The following is a 17,318-nucleotide window of genomic DNA, read 5'->3' as shown; positions in this document are numbered from 1 at the left end:
TTAGATTATAATAATGATGAGAAATAAACTAAGAATAATAACATTATTTATTTTAGCATCTGTTGATCCATATATTTAAAAGCTTCGTATTCATATATTACAATATCAGTTTTTAGTTGGTGAAAAAATATTGGCAAAAACTCATATGAGACGGTCTCACGGGATCATATTTTGTGAGACATATCTCTTATTTGGGTCATCCATGAAAAAATATTAATTTTTATGCTAAGACTATTAATTTTTATTGTGAATATCGGTAGGGTTGACCGATCTCACAGATAAAGATTCGTGATACCGTCTCACAAGAGGCTGCTCAAAAACATTTTGATGTACCAATTTTTAAATAAAAATGACTAACAATAGAATAATTATTAGCAACAAATTATAATTAATAAAAACAAGAATATTAGTAATTAAAAAATATAATAATTTTAAATTATTTTTAAAATTATAATTTAGGAAATTAAAAGAAAAAACAAATAAATAAAAAATATCACTTAGTTGCTTCAACCCACCACTTCGAAACCCTCTCACCACTCTGAATCTCTAATCCCCCGCGATGCTGCTTCAACCCACCACTTCGAAACCCACTTTGTATTTTCACCACCGAGCTCATGATCATGTTTCCATGTCCTCAAAAACCTCTTATTCGATCTCATTTTCATCTCGGCTTCTTCAAAAATCCGGTGGAAGGGATAAAAATCTTGTCTTTTTCTCATGTTCTTCCGTATCGCGGGTTCGAAGTTATGGAAGAGTTGGATTTGAGAGGTCTGCGTTGAAATGGAATGATGTATTCAAGAAAATATCAACGATGGAGGGTCAGAATATGGGCTCGGCTTCGGTGTTAAATCAAGCAGTAAACGAGGGAAGGAATCTCTCAAAATGGGATCTTCATAGAGTTGTAAAGGAGCTAAGGAAGTTCGGGAAATATAAACCTGCCCTCGAGGTAAATGTGTGAAACGGTTGGAAACAGAAAATCCCTTTAACTTTATGGTTTAAAGATTTCTTGTTGAATTAATATTCATTTTGCGACATTAATATGAATTCTTGGTTATTTTGTATTTCTGTGGTTCTTGGTATGGACACTTGGTTATTCTCAAGTTCTTTTAGGCCATAAGCTATAACACAGTGGCTAGACTGATAAGAAATTGTGTTTTGAGTGGGAGAAATTACGAGCCATTTCATTATTATTTGTCAAGCGGGCACAATTCCTTGTGGAGCCAAGGAAGGATCATAATATTGCCCCCATCTGGGGAAGCCGATGCATAATAATCCATTCCTGTCAGTGGTTCAGTACAACCAGAGAACCCAATGTTAGCCAAGAGTTTATATAGAGAAGTGAAACTCAAAAAGCTAGTAATTTTAGGAGTGGGAAACTTCTAAAACTTATTAGTCACTCCACAATTTATTGAAGAGTTGATGTGGGATCATAACAAGTTCCTGGCTACGGTAATAAAGAATCCTTTGAACTGGGTTCTTACTGAAAGTTTTTTTATTTCTTTGCTTGTTTTCAATGCTTTGAGTTTCTTACTTATTAATGGTAACCCTTTCTTTTTCTTGAAATTATTAAGTTATTATGAATGTGATATTGCCATTGAAGCCAATGATGATTTTTAAAGGATAGTGGTATATTAAGATTGAGACTTGGACCTAACTCAACATCGAAAGTTAGCTCAAGAGATAGGATTATCTCAGTTCATATATGCAACTCCTAGGAATTTTATGCAACCAATATGTGACAACTATAATACTCTCCTCAACCCAAGAATGAACATTTGGAGCGTGGAGACATTAATGAGTTAGCCACCCGTTAATGTATCCATGTTATGTGTTGGACTGCCCACAGTTGGACCACCCGTTAATATCTCCATGCTCTTGTTGTTCATTCCTGGGCGTGAAGGGGTGTGCTAAGATGTCTCACATTGGTTGAATAGAGTTAATGGGAATTACACATATGAACTTAGATAATCCTCCCCTTCTTGAACTAGTTTTTGAGTTTGAGTTTTTATGTCCAAGTCTCAATCTTAACATAGTGACACTTGGTTGTTATAATATTTTGGCTGTCTTGATAGGATATGAGTTTTGAATATAATTATCTCAATCATGTGGCGTTGCTGATGGAGATAATACAGTGAAAACTTTAGATTAGGCATTATTTGGTTGAGTAGTGGCATTTTCAAAAGCTTACAAGAGTTGTCTTATAGCTGTATAGTTTTGTATCTTTTGCTGTGTCGTGCTGTGCTTCTGGTACGAAATACACGTGATATGGTAACTGAATGAGCTGGAGATGCAAAGGGCTCAAGCATCACTCATAGATGATAAAATTGCTCTTCTGATATGTCCATAGTTTTGTAGTCTGAACAGATTTTAGATGATGTGTACTTTTTATGGATTTTTCTTAGTCCACTTTAAGTAAAGATTGGGTTGAGGCTTTTACTTTTCAACTTGTGGAGTTAATCAAAGTTCGAATCTACACAACACAAAGTGGATGGATATAGTTCCATATGGATGTAATATACATTTATTCAAGAATGAAGATATGGATTTATTATAGATTTTGAAAATACAGGGAAAGCAATTTTACTAACTCAATGGAGTTGACATTTTGAGGAAAGAAAAACTTGCTTTAGCACATACATATTCAGCATGTGCATTTCTTACTGGGAACGTGTCAGCAATAGAGTTTTTGTTCTATACATCTCAAATCATAAATTGATAACTGCATCGTCACCACAAAGAATCCCATATATGCGAGTTTCCATTTTTTTGGAATCAAACAAGACTAAGATAAAACTTTGTCACATAGTATTTGCATGAGGTTCTCCTTCAGAAAGTCTCTAGAATTTATAAGATTATACATTTCCCTTTTCTTCATTCTGTTGGAGTGCGAGTGAAATTTCAAATATTCATTTCAATATAACTTCTTGGTACCTTCTGTAAAATTCGGTTTGGGATTGCTAAGCTGTTCCGGATCCTGGTGGTGGGACCAGAGGGAGCAGATAACTGTAATTGCTCCCCTTCCCATCTTAAATTTTTGATGGATCCATTTATATTTGTGTTTATATACGCGGAAATATGGATTCTCCCCTTAATTATTTTTGAGTCTTAGCTTTGCCATCCTATGTGAAAATTCTCGCTGCCACTGCTGGTTCCCTTACCACATGACTGAAATTTTATATGCTTTGCAGGTGCTTGAGTGGATGAATGACAGAGCAGATAAGTACAGAATAGGCAGCAGTGACGCTGCAATTCAGCTGGATTTAATTGCTAAAGTGTATGGTGCTTTAAGTGCTGAACAACATTTCCTGAACTTGCCAGATGTCTTGAAAGATAAAAAAGTATACGGTTCTCTTTTGAACGTGTATGCACAGGCTCGGATGAGGGAAAAAGCCGAATCTCTAATGAACAAAATGAGAAATAGAGGTTATGCTAGTCATACACTTCCATGCAATGTCATGATGACCCTGTATTTGAACCTTGAAGATCATGAGAAGGTCGAGTCACTGGTTCTCGAAATGAAGGATAATCGTATAGAATTAGATACTTATTCCTACAACATTTGGTTGTCATCTCGTGGGTCTCAAGGATCTGCCGAGAAAATGGAACAAGTTTTTGAAAAGATGCAGTTGGATACCACCATGAGTCCAGATTGGACCACATTCAGCACAATGGCAACAGTGTATATTAAGTTGGAACAGTTTGAGAAAGCTAAAAATTGTTTGAGGATGATTGAAACTAGACTTACAGGGCGGGAACGTGTGCCATATCATTTTCTCATTAGTTTGTATGCCAGTGCCGGTAGCAGCGAGGATGTTTATCGCGTGTGGAACATTTACAAGGCTACCTTTGTCAAGATTCTGAATTTGGGGTACCAGACCATGATCTCTGCCCTAATCAGATTGGAGGAAATTGATGGTGCTGAGGAAATATACGATGAATGGCTTTCAGTGATGTCAATCTATGACCCTAAAGTCGGAAATCTTCTGTTGGGTTCATATGTAAGAAGTAGGCTTTCTGAAAAGGCCGAAACTTTTTTTGACCAAATGATTGACATGGGGGGTAAACCAAATGCAATGACTTTGGAGATTCTTGCAGAAGACCACATCAACAATGGGAGGATTCCCGAGGCATTATCTTGCTTAAAGAATGCCGCTTCGGCTTTAGGGTCGAAGAGCTGGAAGCCAAAACCCTCAAACATATCCTCAATTCTCAACATCTCCGAGCAAGAGGCTGATACAGCAACTAAAGATGCCTTATTAAAGATAATGACGCAAGCAGGTTGTCTTGATGATGAAAGTTACATGTCATGCATTCCGGTATCTGTTGGAGGGACGTTTAACGACAGAAACTCTGCCCGAGGTACTTAATTGCCTCAGTGAGATTGCATTTTCATACTAAAATTTCGAATTTCCTAGCTACTTTTGAATACCAAGAAAACAAGCGTCGGGTTTCTTCATAGCTTTTAGCATGATTTCACGAAGACGAACCAGGCTGATTTTTATTTTTTATTTTTGGTATAAATCGATTACTTGCTCTATGGATAAGCTCATACTGAATGGTGGATTTAGGCTGTGTTGTAGAGTTTTGTACAACTCAATGAGCCTTGGGTTTGCCTTTTGTACACTTCAGGGGTTAAGTAAGAACTATTCAGAAGATGGCTACATTTCTTCATTTATGTATATATTTTTGAAAAAAAATTACTGTAATATGCAGATAAAATATAAATTGATTTTGTAATATGACATAATCCCACTAGTACATCATGCGGTACTGCTAAAGACATGTTTCCTTGAACCAAATAAAAGACATTGTAATGACATCTGACATCTTTTTTAACTGTAATATAGCATATGATTTCATATCAAAATCGAGTGGTTTGTTTTTAAATTGTTTTTCCTCACATTCAACCCACTAGAGAGTCCGAACCGCGTATAAACCGGTCGGGTTTATATCGAGCCAGACTCAAATTTGACTACAAACTCGATCTAGCTGGGCTGCTCGGCCTGTTTTGAACCCTCGGTTTGGCATGATTTATTGGTTGTATTATCAAGTTATTTACTTATGATTTGGTTTCATTCTCTGGCACATATTCTGCATTCCTTGAATATAGAATAAAAGTTAATTTTTTCTTCTCTAAAATAAACATGGGTAATACTTGGTATTGGTAGGTTTTTTGAGGGGTTCTTGAAAATATGATAAAAGAACAGAGAATTTACTTATTCTAGCGTATATGAATAGTATATTTTAAAAATAGCAGGTCTCTTATGATATGATTTAACGGATCTTTATTTGTGAGACAATCTATGTTTACAATAAAAAATTAAATTATTTTTTTTGCATATATATTTTTCATGAGGGACCCAAATAGATAGTTGTCTCATAAAATGGATCGGTGAGACCGTTTCACGAAATTTTTTGTGTTTTAAAAATAACCTTCATTATTGAATATTATAAAATATAGCATTTTATAATTTAATAATCCTAAAATACATACACCTTCTTTATTCATTTTAAATAAGAATCACTTTCCAAAATAATTGAAATTACAAATTTATTTCATTATGTGTTATTTATTTAATGAATAATTAATTGATGATCGTGATACTAACAAATTAATCAAAATAATTATATTAATGATAAAACATAAAATTATATTGATAATTAAAATAATGATAATAAGTATCATACCAAATCGTAAGAAATGACTTGATATTAATAATATTAATTATAAAAGGAATAATAAAAATTAAATACATAACCTGAAGAATGGCAGTGAATAATAATAATAAATAAGCTAATAATATTATTAATGATAATAATATTGTTAATGATAATAAATAAGGATGCTTACGGTATTTATATTGTGATTTTGAGCTACAAATTTCTATTTATGAATAAGATAATAACAACAACTCAACAAGTACTATTAATTCATACTAAAAAGTTATATTATCAATATAAATTAAATTTAAAAAAAACAAATTTGTATAAAAATAAAATTAATAAATTAAAACACAAGTGCAATACAATTACCTAATAAAATATGTCGTAGCTCCATAATTATATTATCATATTAGCTCAATTTAATATGTTTGTGTGTGAAAATAAATATGGTCTAAACGATATATTTGGAACTTAAAGCTAATTTTAAAAATTAATTTACATTAAGATTAAATTTGATTATAGGTAATTGTAGGATGCCATTTTAAAAAATCCCAAAAAATATCTCTTAACAAAATTATATTGGAGAATATTATACATGCTTCATTAATTAATTTTTGAAATTGATATTTTTATTGTAGATATGATGTTGCGCCATGGAAAATTTTATTAAGTAAGTGTTATGTAATATCAAATCACTTTAATTGTATATAAGATCTTTTAAATTTTAAAACAAATTTTGCACAATTTTTTTAGAGTAGGTCTACGGTCTCACGAATCTTTATCTGTGAGACGGGTCAACAAATTTTGCACAATTTTTTTAGAGTAGGTCTACCGATATTCACAATAAAAAGTAATACTTTTTCATGGATGACCCAATTAAGAGATCTTTCTCACAAAATACGACTCGTAAAACCGTCTCACGAGTCGTATTACCCTCATTTTACAATTTTCAAGATGATAATAACTTTTCTTTAATATTCACCCCTTAAGTAATGTATTATGATATTATATATTTTAAATTTTCCGACCCATCTTTTAAAAGTTATTAATCAATTAAATATATAGAGCCAAAATCATAATTTTGTCCAAAAAATTATTTACGTGAGAAAGAACTTGTCAATTCGCCGAGTGTCGTGTCTCAGGGAAGATAAGGCAAGGCTAAGTCTCCATATTAGTCGGCAAGAATGTTTCTTTAATTATTTAAAAATGGCAACAATTATTACTCTTTACTTTAATATTCTCACTTGAAATTTTTTTAAATTTTTTCCTTTGTTTTCTTGCAATCAGTACCCGAATTTCAATTAGCTTGAAGATGCAATCTTCGCAATAAAGACATTGAAGATAGAATCTGGAATTACAAGACAATTTTTAATATAAATTATTGCATTAAATTATACGTTTCTTGCTAATTAAAGAATAATAATTAGTAGTTTTTAGTCAATGAGTTAGTTGTTGAATGAAGCTATCCTTTCTCGGATTATTATTTTTTAATTATTTTATAATAAATTTTGGATTATAGAAATTAATTAGTGACAAGATGTTGGAATAATTCCCATGTGCAAAAAAATAGTAATTTTGACACTACCATTGCACGTCGGGGGGCTATGAACCCTTGAAATGGTAGGCATCCAAATCCATCGAATACTGTAAAAAAAAATAAAACTTATTAGTTTAAGAATCCCTAGCTAACAATTAAATATCTAATTGGTGTCTATAGATTCCACAGCTAATATTTATTTAATGTAGGATGAGGTGGTTGTGGTTTTACAAAAAAAATTATTTGATGGTAGTGATCTATGTAATTCAAATTTTTTAAAATATATAATAATTCAAACGTCTGATTAATTTCGATCGTTATTTTAGTAGAAAATTAATGTTTTCAAATATATATTAAGTTAACTTTTCGTCATACTAGACGTGGATAAACTTCAACTGATAAAATTACGCTTTTGATCATATATATTTGTCTTTTTGTTTATAAATTATGTTGTCGATTTTCAATATTAATCCGTTATTATCACTTTAGTTTTTAATTTTCCAACTTTATTCTTTTTATTTTTGAGTACCACCAACGTGGCACTGAAAGTAAATGATGATGTAGGATACAAATCATCCCTATACATCTATTTATCTTGGATTTGGGATGTGAAGGAAGAAGGTGGAATATAACTAAAAATATATCAGTTTAGATTTTGTATGATACTCGAAACAAAAAATACGACTCATTTTTAAAAGATTACCCCATGTATTTGACCATATATGTATTTTTTAAATAAAAAAAATTTTTGAAGGCCACGACTCACGATTATGAATAAAGTTAATCAAAGAATACTAAATAAAAAATAGGATTAATTTTAGACAAAAACTTGTGTGAGACGGTCTCACATGTTGTATTTCGTGAGACAGATATCTTATTTGGGTCATCTATGAAAAATATTACTTTTTATGCTAAGAGTATTACTTTTTATTGTGAATATCGGTAGGGTTGAGTCGTCTCACAGATAAAGATTCGTGAGATCGTCTTACAAGAGACCTACTCTTAATTTTAAAACTGACGTCTCATATAATGTGATATTTAGGATATTAGGATAAGGTTATTAATTTCTTTAAAATTTAAATTTATATTAAGTATTTGGCCTACCTAAACACCAAGTTGCTACCGATTGTCTCTCTTTGTTTAGTTTTAATTATGTGTAATTGTTATAATAAGTTTGCCAAACTCTATATGGTAATTAAAAATTGAATTTGGGTGAGACATTTGCATTATTTGACTTGACTCGATCTTGGAGTAACATGAGAGATAAACCAAAAACTTGTGTGAGACGGCCTCACGGGTCGTATTTGTTTGTGGATATTACCCTGGATATGTTGAATGTCTTGATTCACGAACAAAACGCAGCAACTTGAATGACGAACAAACGGCAACAACAATAAGAGCAAGTCGAGGCAAGGAAGATCCTTTATCCGCAAGACGAAATTGCCCGTATCAAAGTGCTATACGTTGCAGGCAATCGACCCCAAGATACAACGACGTCTATTCGAGAGTTTGCAGCACTACAAATCTCGAATGCAGCGAACAAGTTTATGCTTCGATCTTTCAAGTATTTCGAAATCAAAGGCAAAGGATGCAGCAATATGTGAAGAAGAAGTGCAGGGAAAATCAGCAGCCTTGTGGGAGGGATTATTTATAGATGATCATCGGTTGCGTTGAGGAGACACATCTCTCCAGATCGGATGCTTCGAAGAGACACATTTCTAGTCAAGGGATACATTGGTTGGGCCAAAACCAGCCAAGAACAGATGCCATTATAGTGAAGGGACGCGCATTCATTCAGAAGCAGTGCTGCGCGCGCACCCGCGTGCAACGCACTGTCTCAGTGCGCTGTGCGCACAGTAGGGCGCGCGCGCCCGCGCAAGAAGCTGCGCGGACGCGCGCCCTGTTCTGTCCAACAGGCAACATGCGCGCATCCGCGCAGGATTACTAACAAAATTTATTCTTCAAATAAACTTGTTCCAAAAAGAATAATGCTTGTCAAAGACCGCACCGCACCGCACCGACACGAGACGAGACGAGCGCGCGCGCGCGCGTTTCACCGAGACACAGCCTATTAGCGTCTTCCCCCTTCTAAAAACTTCTGGTACCCCTTGGGGCCCAAACCCTTGTCTCAACTTGGAGCTTATTAGGGAAACTTCAATTGGTTAATTTCTCAATGTGGGACAAGTCACATTAAGACATCACACTTCCTTTTACAACTTCTCACTCTTCATTATTCATTCATCCAACAATCCCCCACATAAATGAACTTAATGCATGTATGCAGATTTACTTGAAAGCTCTTGTGAATTATTATTGCATTAGGATAGGTAGCTTTTGACTTTGAACCTTCCTTAGTAATATACTATAGGATTTACTAGTTAAGTAGTGACATGATGTCTTGAACTAGTCAACCATTTGTGTAAACCAAGTCAATAGTATTTACACAATAATAATTCTAACACAATAGTATTTACACAATAATAATTCTAACATATTCGTGTTCTCATGTTGTGTCTGTTTCGGCCCTGAACTATATCTTAGATTCATAAGTGTTTTCCATTGAAGCGGCCACTACTTCTCACTTATATAGGTGATCTCCTATCTAGAGTATCCTGCCATACTCTATCTCATAGGTATAGGAATCATTAAAAGAAAACTTAACCTCACCACATGTTGCAGGTCTTTTCTACTTGGATTTTGTAGGAATGAGCCTTTATTTATTCCAAGTACTCAAACTAATATTTATAACTTAGTTGTCCCATTGAACCAAGGTCATGGGATCTCCACTTCACAAGGTTGGGTTACCGTTATAAATATTTTATTTTGTGGGTTTTAAGCTCATTCCTCTCAACAGTTTGTACATTTGATCTCTATTTATATCTTTACTAAACGGATCCGGTAGGTTTTCCTTTGATTTCACATATTCAACAGAAATAACCCCATTTGAGATCAATTGTCTTATGGTATTATGTCTCCGACGAATATGTCGAGACTTACCATTGTACATACTGCTCTGTGTTCTTGCTATTGCCGATTGACTATCACAATGAATGTTAATGGAAGACACTGGCTTATTCCAACAAGGAATATCTTCTAGGAAGTTTCTTAGCCATTCGGCTTCTTCCCCAGCTTTGTCTAAGGCAATGAAATCAGATTCCATAGTGGATCGAGCTATACATGTTTGCTTAGCAATTTCCATGACACCGCTCCTCCACCTATTGTGAATACATATCCACTAATGGAGTTGGAGTCTTTTGTGCCAGATATCCAATTAGCATCACAGTATCCTTCTAAAACTGCAGGATATTTTGAATATATCAAACCATAGTTCAATGTATATTTCAAATATCCAAGCACTTTCGTTAAGGCTTTCCAATGATCCTTACTTGGATTACTTGTAAACCTACTTAACTTATTTACTGAATATGCAAGATCTGGACGAGTACAGTTAGTCAAGTACATTAGACTACCAATTATCCTTGCATATTCCAGTTGTGAGATGGGTTCTTCTATATTCTTTGCTAAATGAACACCTAAGTCTATAGGAGTTCTAGCAGGACGACTGTTTAAGGTACTGAATCTTTCAAACACCTTTTCAACATAGTGAGTTTGTGATAAAACTATTCCTTCAGGTATTCTAGAGATTTTAATCCCTAATATGATATCACACAACCCCAAGTCTTTCATATCAAAAAACCTTTCAACATATTCTTGGCATTTATAATCAACTCATGATTACTTCCCATAATCAACATGTCGTCTACATAAAGGCATACAATGACATAAGCATTTGCACTACCTTTAATATAAACGCATTTATCACATTCGTTGATTTTGAAACCATTTGACTTCATTGTAGTGTCAAATTTTTCATGACATTGCTTAGGTGCTTGTTTGAGTCCGTATAGTGGCTTGACAAGTTTACACACCTTCTTTTCTTGTCCGGGAACGACAAACCCATCGGGTTGTTCCATGTATATTTCCTCTTCCAGTTCTCCATTCAAGAAGGTTGTCTTTACATCCATTTGGTGAATCTCTAGGTTATGCAATGTAGCAATAGCTATGAGAACACGAATGGATGTAATCCTAGTGACTGAAAAGTATGTGTCAAAGAAGTCATATCCTTCTTTTTGTTTGAACCCTTTAGCCACCAAACGGGCTTTATATTTGTCTATAGATCCATCTTCTTTGTATTTCCTTTTAAGGATCCACTTGCATCCTAAAGGCTTACAACCCGGAGGGAGATCAGTCAACTCCCACGTATATAGCTTTTTTCCAGAAAGGAGCTTCGGGATTGGATAGAGCTTCTTGAATAGTTCTTGGTTCATCATCTAACATGTAAGTCATAAAGTCAGGACCAAAGGACTTTTCAATTCTTGCTCTCTTTCCACGTCTTGGTTCTTCATTGACTTCTTTAGAATCAATAGTAGATTCATAAGACCGTTTAATGGAACCTTCTTTTCTTTCCTTACAAGGAAAGTTGTTTTCAAAGAATATTGCATTCCTTGATTCCATAATCGTTCCTTCATTAATATCAGGAATCGTTGACTTATGCACCAAAAACCTATATGCACTACTATTATAGGCATATCCAATAAAAATGCAGTCAACAGTTTTGGGTCCGATTTTGACTTGTTTTGGCTTGGGTATTTCTACTTTAGCCAAACACCCCCACACTTTTAGGTATTTATAAGATGGTTTGCGACCCTTCCATAACTCATATGGAATTTCATCTTTCCCTTTGTGTGGTATTTTATTAAGAATGTGGTTTGCAGATAGAATTGCTTTCCCCCACAAGTTTTGAGGTAAGCCAGAATTTATCAACAACGCGTTCATCATCTCCTTGAGAGTACGATTTTTACGTTCTGCAACTCCATTTGATTGAGGTGAGTATGGTGTCGTAATTTGATGAATAATGCCAGATTAATGCAAAATATTCTTCAAATGGAGCGACATACTCTCCACCTCTATCACTTCGAATCATTTTGATTTTTGTACTCAATTGATTCTCAACCTAATTCTTATAATTTTTGAAAGATTCTATAGCTTCATCTTTACTTTTCAATAAGTAGACGTAATAGAACCTTGTGCAATCATCAATAAATATTATGAAGTACTTATTCCCACCTCGAGTTTGCACAAACTTTAAATCACATACGTCAGTGTGAATTAAATCAAGTGGATTAGTACTTCTTGTCACAGAATGGAATGGAGCTTTTGCCATCTTTGCTTCAACACAAATCTCACACTTTTCTAGTGGATTTCTTTTAAATGCAGGTAGCACCTTTAAGTTTACAAGTCTTTGTAATGTGTTGAAGTTAACATGTCCTAATCTTTCATGCCATAAATTAGAACTTTCAAACAAGTAAACAGAATCATTCACTTTATTCTTCGCCTTTTGGCGGTAAACATTCATTACATTCATTTTGAAGAGACCATTATCTTGGTACCCTTTTCCAACAAATACACCATTTTTGGTTAGGACAAACTTGTCCGATTCAAACACAAGTTTAAAGCCAGCTTACTTAACAAGGATACAGAAACTAAATTCTTTCGAATGTCTGGCACATGCAGCACATTCAACAATGTCATCTCTTTTCTGGAAGTCATCTTCAATACCACTTTTCCAATTCCTACGACCTCAGACGTCGTAGAATTTCCATAAACAATTTCCTATCACTTACAGTAGTGTAGGATGAGAATATTTCCTTTTCAGCACATATATGGCTAGTGGACCCGGTGTCTACCCACCATTCCCTTGGATTATCCACCAAGTTGGTTTCAAAGACAACTGCGGATAGATCAAGTTGTGATAGGTCTACTGGTACATTCCTATCTTCGATGACATTGGCTTGCCTTAGTTTCTGCTGTTTGTTGTCTTTCCTTGGAAGACGACAGTCCTAGCCATATGATTTGGTTTGCTACAGTTGTAGCAAGTTCCTTTGAACTTCTTGGCCTTCCCTCGTTTCTCATTTTGAGGGCGCTTTCTCTTGTGACTAGCGCTAGATTCTCTCAGGTTTGCCTTGGCATCGGCCTCCATTGCTCTCTTGTGTGTTTTGGCTTCAGAAGATTGGCTATCTTCCTCAATATGAAGCCTCACAATCAAATCTTCAAGTTTCAACTCCTTTCACTTGTGCTTAAGGTAGTTCTTGAAATCTTTCCACATCGGTGGCAATTTCTCAATTATAGCCGCCACTTGGAATGGTTCATTGATATCCATCCCCTCTGCCAATAAAACATGAATAATAATTTGAATTTCTTGTACCTGGCTTATTACAGATTTGGCGTTCCACCATTTTGAAGTCAAGGAATTTGCCAACTACGAACTTCTTGACCCCTGCATCATCTGTCTTATACTTTTTCTCCAGAGTCCCACAATTCTTTGGCTGTCTTGACAGAGCAGTAGACACTGTAAAGCATGTCGTCAAGTCCATTTAATATATAGTTGCGGCAGAGGAAGTCACTGTGGTTCCATGCATCAACAGCATTCCTTCGTTGCGAGTCGGTATCGCCTTCAGATATGACAGGAGGAGACTCGGTCAGGAACCGAGATAGGCTCAATGTGGTGAGATAGAAGAGCATCTTCTGTTGCCAACGTTTGAAGTCGGCACCATTAAACTTTGCAGGCTTTTTCGCCGTGTGCGGGAGAAGCAGGGACGGTATGCACTGGCGCAGGAGCAGTAGGAGGAGTCGACATATCCAGAATATCGATGATAATAAAAATTTGGTCTTGCGATTGTTTGTGGATATTACCCTGGATATGTTGAATGTCTTGATTCACGAACAAAACGCAGCAACTTGAATGACGAACAAACTGGCAACAACAATAAGAGCAAGTCGAGGCAAGGAAGATCCTTTCTCCGCAAGACGAAATTGCCCGTATCAAAGTGCTATACGTTGCAGGCAATCGTCCCCAAGATACAACGACGTCTATTCGAGAGTTTGCAGCACTACAAATCTCGAATGCAGCGAACAAGTTTATGCTTCGATCTTTCAAGTATTTCGAAATCAAAGGCAAAGGATGCAGCAATATGTGAAGAAGAAGTGCGGGGAAAATCAACAGCCTTGGATAATGGTGGGAGGGATTATTTATAGATGATCATCGGCCAGTGCGCTGCGCGCGCAGTAGGGCGCGCGCGCCCTGTTCTGTTCAACAGGCAACATGCACGCATCCGCGAGGGATTTGGCGCACCCGCGCGTCTGTCTCTGTTCCGAATGCATCATCTAACAAAATTTATTCTTCAAATAAACTTGTTCCAAAAAGAATAATGCTTGTCAAAGACCGCATCGCACCGACCCGACACGACACGAGACGAGCGCGCGCGTGTGTTTCACCGAGACACAGCCTATTAGCGTCTTCCCTCTTCTAAAAACTTCTGGTACCCCTTGGGGCCCAAACCCATGTCTCAACTTGGAGCTTATTAGGGAAACTTCACTTGGTTAATTTCTCAATGTGGGACAAGTCACATTAAGACATCCCACTTCCCTTTACAACTCCTCACTCTTCATTATTCATTTATCCAACAGCATTTTGTGACACGGATATCTTATTTGGGTCATCCATGAAAAAATATTACTTTTTATGCTAATAGTATTACTTTTTATTGTGAATATCGGTAGGATTGACCCGTTTCACATATAAAGATTCGTGAGACCGGCTCACAAAAGACCTACTCTAGCGATAAATATTCCAAGATGTTCACTATATTGACAAAAGATAGTTTTTCAAATATTAAAATTCTAAAACATAAAATTTTCATGAATTTTTTATTTGCAACTAATTAGACTAAATGGTAGTGTGTTTTTAACACATCCCCGACCTAAACTAGATGCATGCCAATTGATGTACCAAAACGTTATCAGTGAACCAAAATTGTCGACAAAGTGTTGTGACAGCGAGACGATAGGCAAAAATCAAAATTTAATCTACTAAAATCAAATTTTGAAAACCTAATAAATCAAAACCTAAAATTAGACAAGTTAGCGGAGAAAAATTTATTAAAATTCATTACGTATAGGCGTATAGCTCCCATGTGAAAACCAATTAAGTCACTCTATTCAATGAATCAATAATACTTCAAATTAAACTAGCTTAATTATAAGTATATTTAGGTTACACTTATAATGTGATTAATGTTCCAGGAAAATTCTAAAATCATCCCATATATAAGTTGGCCTAGATAGGGTTTTTGTCATCTGATTAATTATTAATCTCGATGCAATAACTTGTTTTTTTCAGGTCGAGTCCGATTTCTGCCGAAATACTTCTGAAACAGTCTTAACTATTACTGACATGACGTTGGATATTGTTGTGTCACAAAAATCAGATATGCATAAAAGCTAATTTATTTCTTTTATGGAGAAAAACTAATTTATTATATCAAGACTAAATATTGACACACTATACAAACCAACCTACCAAAGCAATTCTTAAAATTTCCCAATTGATTATTACATATGACCAGCTTATAAATTGGAGCTTTCATTGGCACTTATACCTTTTATTCTTTCAAACAGAAGCTAGTACTCATGGTAGTGCTTTTATATATATTTTCAGACCAAAACCCTACTAAAATCCAATGGTAAAACTACACTAAAAACTGCCAAATGAGAGTTACCACACTGCAAAACTACGAACAATGTCTTTTCAGCTGAGCAAATGCATGTTTTCTTTTGTAGCTTTCATGTGTGCAATAAATTTAAAGTCCCAAATACCTCCTTTATACCAATCCAAATTCTGTGTACTTTTAATAAAGGAAATAATGTAAAACTATGCCTCGCATAAATTTGTAACCGGAAAAGACAGTATATATACTGACAAGATTATTTTTAATATTGTAAAAAATTGGCCATAATTTATCATCTCTGCCTTCTTTTCACTTCCTTGTGTATGTATATATATAGACATACCCATCGCATTTTCTTGAAATATAAGACTTTGTTATCTCACTATTATTCATCAAATATCTCAAACATACTCTCTCCCATCCCAAGATATATGGAACACTACAAGACACGTAATTATCTGATGTATTTCAAAAGCAAGAGAATCATAGATTCAAACTTCCAATCTTCCATGGAACTTTGTGAAGATCAAACTGCTCCTTTCGGGGGTTTCATTTGGCCTCCGAGATCATACAGTTGCAGCTTTTGCCGACGAGAGTTCCGGTCTGCGCAAGCCCTCGGAGGTCACATGAATGTTCACCGACGTGATAGAGCTCGACTCAAACAATCCCTAAGCCCCCAACTAAGCGAAAAGAGTAGTGAAACCCTTCTCCAAACTCCATCCGAACGCCATCGGATCGGTCATTTGTCATGTGAAAGGACTCCAAGGAAAGTGACTGATCCCACATTCCGTGATCATGACCATATGATTGATGCTCAGATTGATTCCTCCGCCGGGATCGATCATTTGTTCGTTGAAACGACGACTGATTGCAAGAGACAAAAGAAGACTTGTGTCAAGCCGCCTTTGCCATTCCCACATGGTACCAAAGGGTGTTCAAGTAGTAGGTATGGTAAGATTAACCCCATTGAAGATATAGATCTTGAGCTCAGGTTAGGAGATCCTCAAACAGTGAAATAGAAAACGAGAATTTGTGTTCTTGTTGTTTTGTTTTAACAAGAACTAGTTATCATGAGCTACACATTTCTAGGAAATCTAGTGAAATTTGTTGGTGGAAATTAAACTTACTTACAATTATTTCACTTAAACATGCATTTAATTAGGGTTTTTAAGTTTAATTTAAAAAAGTATATATAATAAAATCTCTATCATTAAATTATCAATGGTGAATTAAGCTCTTTATTTCTCATTTATTGTATATTAAATTTTTATCCTTTAAATGAATTTCTTTTCGTGTAAAAATTACATTGTTAACCCTTAACATATTGATTATTAATTAACCACAAAATCATTACAAAATATCCATGATGTTTGATTCCAAACCTCCAATTGAAGTAAAAACTATGACAGTGGTATTTATACTTACTCATGTTAATTTAAAATAATATGAAATAATTAGTAAAATGATTAATATCATCCAATTTAGCGTGTAATTACCCCCCTCCCCCACCCCCCCAAGAAAAAAAAAAAAAAAAAAAAAACCCTTCCCTA

At 34.9% G+C, this 17,318-nt stretch overlaps 2 protein-coding genes across 2 annotated transcripts; both read left to right on the top strand.

Moving 5' to 3' along the window:
• The first annotated feature begins 500 nt into the window (after window positions 1-500).
• LOC142524497 (pentatricopeptide repeat-containing protein At1g02150-like) lies at window positions 501-4,700 on the top strand. Its single transcript, XM_075628515.1, has 2 exons — window positions 501-946; window positions 3,189-4,700. Exons 1-2 carry the CDS (start codon window positions 560-562, stop codon window positions 4,365-4,367), a joined length of 1,566 nt encoding a protein of 521 aa, XP_075484630.1. The 5' UTR covers window positions 501-559; the 3' UTR covers window positions 4,368-4,700.
• An 11,577-nt stretch (window positions 4,701-16,277) lies between these two features.
• LOC142524967 (transcriptional regulator TAC1-like) lies at window positions 16,278-16,787 on the top strand. The gene has a single exon (XM_075629133.1). The coding sequence runs from the start codon at window positions 16,278-16,280 to the stop codon at window positions 16,785-16,787; it is 510 nt and encodes a 169-aa protein (XP_075485248.1).
• Window positions 16,788-17,318: the final 531 nt, after the last annotated feature.

Source organism: Primulina tabacum, chromosome 14, assembly GCF_025594145.1.
Source record: "Primulina tabacum isolate GXHZ01 chromosome 14, ASM2559414v2, whole genome shotgun sequence".
Lineage (NCBI taxonomy): Eukaryota > Viridiplantae > Streptophyta > Magnoliopsida > Lamiales > Gesneriaceae > Primulina > Primulina tabacum.
Note: the sequence above shows the minus strand (reverse complement) of the source record. Positions and strands in the feature narration are given on the sequence as shown.